General features: G+C 41.4%; 1 protein-coding gene across 1 annotated transcript in view; it reads right to left on the bottom strand.

Moving 5' to 3' along the window:
• Positions 1 to 6,662, bottom strand: part of LOC101854334 — a gene marked incomplete in the record, with an annotated part of 18,422 nt that extends 11,760 nt beyond the window's left edge. The window contains 1 exon segment of the mRNA XM_035970199.1: positions 6,499 to 6,662. Coding sequence (XP_035826092.1) covers positions 6,499 to 6,527 — 29 coding nt within the window.
• Between the last annotated feature and the right edge of the window lie 478 nt (positions 6,663 to 7,140).

Genomic DNA, 7,140 nt, shown 5'->3' with positions numbered 1-7,140 from the left:
CCACTCAGCCAAAAAAAAACCCCAATCTCTTAACCCAACCCCTAGACAAAGACACCTGTACAGTAACAGTTTCTCTATCTGATCAGGGAAGTTTATGGCAGACTGATGTGAATTCCTATCCCCGGGCCACTGGGTGAGAAGTGCATGCCGCCAGTTGAGATTTGGTCATGACGTCACGTACGTGCATAATTTGCCAACAGAAGATACTGCTCGGTGGATAAAACTTAACGACCCGACAAACGTCCCCGCTCCTTGATTTAACAGCTGCATTTTTACAACAGGTTTGGTTTGTTTCTTTATCACTGCACATCCCGTCCCGCTAGTTATAATGAAGACTGTGTTGTTTTGTTTTGAACTGGGTGCCTTCATTTGTGTCTGGGGCGGTTCTGATATTTCGGAAAGCTATAGATCTAATTAATTAAAAAGCTTCTCTCTCCGTTCAGTTTATCAAGCGTCAGAAAGTACTCTAGAAAACGAAAGTGTAACACAAACCCTCGGACGTATTGTAACTTTTGTTTTACGTTTCATGAGGGTTTTACGGCACTAGCAAAACAATTAGGACAGATTATTATAAGGATGTAATATCTATTATAAGTATGCAACAAGTCGACTTGGATTTTAAGCTTCTTATCAGCAAGGGGGGGGGGGGTATTAAGATCTCGATAGTAGAGTATATCGTAATGTTGTCTCCAGAGAGCTGTCTCTTAGTTTTAATCAGAGTTTTACGGCACTGGCAACATTATCAGGACATATAAGTGCCGAAGGATAGATGTGTTACAGGAGAGTAACAAACACAAAAAAGTAAGAGGAGAGATAAGGACGATATTTAGATGTTTGATAGGAAAGAAGGAGCAAACCACACCAGAGCACCCGCCAACCACCCACGGAGAGCTGTCTCTCCAATACACTAGTTGATGATGAGCATGGGTGAGAATAGCCCAAGTTACAACCTTCAATGCTCCATATCTTTAAAAAAGGCATTTCTTTCTTTAAACTTGCGTTTTTTTGGAATGTATTAATGGCTTTTCGATTTCATCGACAAGATCTTGACATGCCAGGTACGAACCTTGAAATCGGAGACAACGCCTCCTGAGTTTGATCACAGAAGCGTGCACTAGCACAATGTCCCACAGTAACCCCTAATGTTCCTGGTACATTTCGGCACTTTTTTGTCTTTTTAGTATGACAATATTAATTCGCATCGCATTTCACTAACCTCGAAATACAAAGTTATATTTGCTCAGTACCTTGTTTTGAAAAATTGACGTTATCAATTTTATAGTTTTCACATGTCACGCTTTTTCGAATGCAATTCTTTGAATATGTTGATAACAAGTCCGAAAAAAGTCCGTTTTGAAAGAGCAGAAAGAACATTACAATCTGGTGTCTGACCTCATAACCGTAGTGTCTCAAAACAGCCAAAAATGTCATTCTAAGGTAGCAATTTGCCCGAGAGTGGAAATTATCAACTCTATTGAGCCCTGAAATCTCTTATATCAAAGACGTACGGTCTCAAGCATAGAATGGTCGCGTGACTGACATAGATAACCCGCCACAAAGAAACACGACACAAAACACACAGGCAGCCCAGTAGCTCCCAGAGAACTGATCATTGATTGTTTGAGTAAAGAGAAGTACACCGACACAATAATGGTCATTTAGTACTCGGAAAAAGTGAGACAAACAGACAGACAGACAGACAGACAGAACAGACAAAACAGAGGGAAAGTAAAGAGTAAAGTAGTAGGACCTACCAGTGGCGCCTTCCAACCACCCGCTCATACAAAACTGATCATTCTACAAACCAAAGCAGGCGAGACTCTGGTCTCTCGGGGACGTCTCAAGGAAATGACGTGCGAGCCTTTGTGATTTTTGTGAACGACTGAGGAAAGGAATCCTGGATACAGGGGGCACCGAGAAAGGAGGAGACAGAAGTATTATACCTACTTGGACTATAGGAATGGAAAAAAGAGGCAGACAGCAGATGTAGAAAAAGAGCCAGATCGGGCAATGAGGACAAGTGGCGGAAATAAAAGACAGACACAAGCTGACAAGGAACCGGTCCCACGTCCTCATGCACTTGTCAGATCTTCACGAATCGATTTCAACACTTTTCTATTCCCACTTCAATCTCAGTCAAGTTATTATCCTTGCTCAACTACTTTTAATTTTTTTGTCTCCCTACTTAACCCCCCCTTCCTCACCCCAGACCCAGACACCCATGCCCGTAACCCCCCCCCCCCCCCCCAATCCCCAACAAAACCCCCGGGAAAAGAAATAAAATCCCACCTCGTCAGCGAACATGTTTTTCACCTGTTACGTAACACCAATCGTGCTCTTAAATCTCAACGCAACCGCCAGCTCTTCTCTTTTCACTAACTTGAATGGACTATCAAGACTGAAGTATTGGTCTATATTCAGACTTTCACCTTACAATCTAGAATTAGTGTCTATTTTTTGCAAGATGGAGTTTTGGGGGGATTTTTTCTTCTTGTTGGCAAAGATTCCATCTGTTGGTATACATCTGTGTAGTTCTTCAGACGTGAGGGTTTGGGAGATACGCAGAAACAGCCGGTAGGATTAACTATAAGATCTTTACTAGTTCCCAAAGTTAAAGCGTCTCTGGGTGAATATATTTGCCTGTTTGATTGAGCTGTAAAACAGAGGCTGAGGCTGGGTGCTGCATTTCGTGTCACTTACATCAAGTTACATTACATCTTACGTTTTATAGCCTTAAAAAGCTGTTTTTTTGTGGGATTGTTTTCTGTTGTTGCTTTTTGGGGGAGGGGTGGGGGTGTTGTTTGGGTTCTGGGAGGGTTAAAAACAATGTACACTAGATAAAACCCTGTCTTTGAGAACGGTACTCATGGCAATGATCCAAGGTTATTATGAGTTTGGTGTTTTATAATATTATTTATTTATGGAAAGCACTATTCCCAGTAACACTGGGAATAGGCCCAGAAACTATTCCCAGTAACACTGGGAATAGGCCCAGAAAACATTGGCAATAAGGGCCTAGGCCAGAATTGTTCCCAGTGTCACTGGGAAGAGGCCAAGAAACTATTCCCAGTGACACTGAGAACAAATGCACAGGCCCATTAGATCTATTGTTCCTACAATGATCTACATGCGTATGATGATGATGGGTTACTAAATACTAGACTAGATTTATATCTAAGGTAGATCTAGATCTAGATTCCAGATCTAACTAAACTAAAGTAGATTATGGTGTGAGTGGAATAATTTTTTTAAAAAGAAAGGCGAATGATCATTCTATGCTTGCTTGTTATTCAGTCGTAATTTAGATCTCTAAATGAACATGTAGATCTAGAATCTAGATCTAATACGGATTTTGGAGACCACGATACAGGACAAGAGGGAAACCTTCCCGATTCTTCTTTCTTCTAGATCTAGGCTGCAGTCAAGTCTAGGCACAAGTAAGAGAAGAAAACAAAAGTACTGAACTGAAGTGAGAAGAAAGTCTACAGTAAAATACAATCTACGCCAAGAATCTTGATCTTTTGAAAAGTTGCAAATTTCTCTTCAAACTCTACGGAGGAGAACTTCGTACCCACTTCCATCTGAATGGCAATTTTGTTTCGAAGTTCGAAGTGAAAATTCAAAGGCTCCTTTTTTAAATGCAAAAGAGTTCCGTTGTCACTGGGAATAGTTTCTGTACCTATCCCCAGTGTCACTGGGAATAGTCACTTCGTTTATTTATTATTAGGACTGCTTTGTATAATCCCCAGTATAAGACCCCGCCATACACCATTAAAAAGGGAAGTATGAGGGAGGTTTACACTTGGTGTTCGAAATCGTTGTCATAATCTTTTTTTTTTTTCGGTGTAAATTTTAGATTGTACCTGTTACTCACGCGATGTATTAAAGGGAAGGACTTCCGTAACGAGCGACCACCCCAGCCTACTCAATAAAGAAGGGACTTTTGAGTGGGATATGTAAAAGATTGGGTTTAGTATTTGGTTGGGCAATAAAGAAAGTAAAGAAAGTTAACTTAATTTGTGTTACTTTGTATTCCTATTGCCTTCCTTTGTCTCTTCACCTGGAATGGGTAGTATTAGAGACATGTTAACATCTCAAAGCATACACAATAATATGACATGATTAGAAAAATCAGTGGGGTAGCTGGGAATCGAACCTGTGAGTGAGGGAAGTAAACATGATTAGTAGTCCAGCAGCATAATAACCACTATGCCAAACAGCTGGTGTTACCAATGAATGAAAAAAAGTTCTTATAAACCTACTTGAGTTAAGTGAGAGTGTATCACCTTTTAAAATTCCCAAAACGCAATTATTTTTTTTACATCAAATGGTTTTGACGAGGTTCCTTTGCAAAATTAGGAAAGCTGATGCGATCGGCTTAAAAAAAAAAACAAAGAAAGAAAAAAAAGTAAATTTCTGAGTCGACTCTACCTCATTTGCATATAAAAAAAACGACTTCCGGTTTTTTCGAGTTGCCATCGTGGACAAGCGCGGCTTTCTCCGTACCAGTCTACTTGTATTTCGTTCTTTTCGTACGCCAGTGTCGCGGAAAGGGATGAAGCGAAAAATTATACAAATAACGATTTCATTTCACACGTGTTTTGAACAGACGAAGAAACGGAAAACCTGTCCCTAAAACTTACTTTAATCAAGGAGGCAAGACTCCCCCACCTTCATAAATGAGAGGTGCTGCTCCTGGTCAGGGGGGCAAGCCCCCCTGAACCCCCCCCCCCACCTCACCAAATACCCTAGGAGAAAAGAAAACCGACCCTCTGCAACGAGCGACCTCCTCAATAAACACAATAGAGAAGAGTCCTAACCCATACCCTGACCCAACCCCTAACCATACCCCTACCCCCACCTTTACCCCAACCCTAACCCTAAAAACCTAACCCTCAACAAACACAAAACAGAAGAGACCTACCCATACCCCTACCCCTAACCCTCAACAAATACAAGCCTACCTTCACCCCTACCCCAACACAAGCCCCAACCCCTAGTTCCTACCCCTAACCCTACCCCAACCCTACCCCTCACCCTAATAATCCTCTACAAACAAAATAAAGGAGAGACCCACCCCTACCCCTACCCCAAACCCTAACCCCTCCCCTACCATCCTAACCCTAACTCTACCGAAAACCCTACCCCTACACCAAACCCCAACCCTTCACAGCCTCAATAAAGAAGAGGCCTAACCCTAACCCTAAGCCTATTCCATCCCACCCCCACCTCTAACCCTCAACAAACAAAACAAAAAAGAGCCCTACTATTACCCCTACTCCTAACCCTCCTCCTAACCCTACCTCCACCCCGACCCCAACTAGCTCCAACGACCTACCCCTAGCCCTAAACAAACACAATAAAGAGGAGACCTACCCCGACCCCTACACCAAACCCTACCCCCCCAAAAAAAAAAACCCATAAAGAAAAGACCTAACCGTACCCCTTACCCCCATCCCAACCCAACCACTAACCTTCATCAAACACAAGGAAAGACCTATCCCCCTAGCCCTAGGCCTACCCCGGGCCAGACCCTAACCCTACCCATACCTCTATCCCAACCCCTACCCATACCCCTGTCCCAACCCCTACCCCAGACCCTACCCACACCTCTACCCCTATCCCTAAGCCTTACCCTAACCCTAACAACTCTCTATTTTTATCCGTTTCATATTGGTCGCTCGTTGCGGAATTCCTCCTCCTTAATAATAATACTATGTATTTTGCTAGAATTAATCGCGGTGAAAATTTGGTTAGAAACCGAAGAAAACCTGGCAAATCTGCGCTCCTAAACAACGGAAGTAGATAAAGTCTGCGTGATCAACAATGGCTGCGCCTTGATTCAAGTCTACTATTCCCCGACTCAGACCTACAAAACTTTAAACTGGGCCTAAAAATGCGCAAACTACCGTAATTTTGTCATGAACAGATGGTATAACAGTGGCTTTCGGTCTCCCATCAGGATTTGGGAAGCCATTGAATATAATCTAGATTTAATAGTGGTCGCTCGTTACGGAAGTCCTTCCTATTAATTAAAGTACATAGATCTAAATCTAGATGGTTTATTCAAAGTTTGCTGTGTTATACATTTATTATTGTTATTATCATTCTCATAGTCCTTTATTAAACCATACGACTTAGAATTTAGTCGATTCAGCAGTTTTGTAGTTATTTCTGGTTGTTGAATAGAAAATAGAATGCAATGCAGCTGATCAGCAAAGGTAAAAAGGAGACAAAGCAATGACCTTTGCTAGAGTCTATATAATTTTCGCTTTCTTTTTCTTTTTTTGTTCCATATTATAATTATTTCATCGACCACGATCTAGATCTAGATCTAGATCTAGACTATTAATTCTTTACATATCTAGATCTAGATTCAAAATTTCTGTCAGTCTAATTAAACTGATAAACAACTGTGTATTTGACTTGAAGATTATCAGTGAGCTAATAAATGACTTATTGAAATATTATTGAGGCAAATCTCGAAATCTTTCTCACCCTTTGTCGTTGTCTTGATCGTCCTCCATTTAGGACTACAAATGATACTTTTTATGTACAAGGTCAGGTCTATGATTGTTTCATTGTTGTTGTTTTTTGGAGAAGTATAATAATTTGAACAATAAATTCATCAACATGAGGAAAGTCCTTTCGGGGTAGATTATTGTAACACTCACTTTGTTATGACGCAAAGGCAACATGTTTTGTTGGTGCGCTTGGCAGTGTCACGGGACTTTCCGGAAAACTACTAAAACAAACTAGATCTAGATCTATATTCCCGTAAAAAGAAAAGTTTCTCTTCTTCATCATCATCCGGCGCCTTGCCGACTGGCGTGAGCGATCATGGACCTTGACTTCCATCTGTCTTGTGTTGCAGCGATGGTGTCTGTCGGTCTTGCTGCTCCCAGCCACTTTGACAGCTTGTCCAGTATTTTTTCCCTCTGTCTGCCTCTGCTTCTCTTTCCTTAAAACTTGCCTGTTGTTACAATATTCTTCAATGTTTCTTTCCGTATTGTGTGTCTAAACAAATTTGCCTGTCGCTTTCGTATGATTTTATTCGTCAAAAGCTGTCGCGTGCAGTTCGCTTCAACCAAACTTCTTCATTTATTTTTCTAGCTGTCCATGGGATACGCAGCTTGCGCC

The sequence above is a fragment of the Aplysia californica genome, unplaced genomic scaffold, assembly GCF_000002075.1.
Source record: "Aplysia californica isolate F4 #8 unplaced genomic scaffold, AplCal3.0 scaffold00233, whole genome shotgun sequence".
NCBI classification, from domain to species: domain Eukaryota; kingdom Metazoa; phylum Mollusca; class Gastropoda; order Aplysiida; family Aplysiidae; genus Aplysia; species Aplysia californica.
This window is presented reverse-complemented; position numbering and strand designations above follow the sequence as displayed.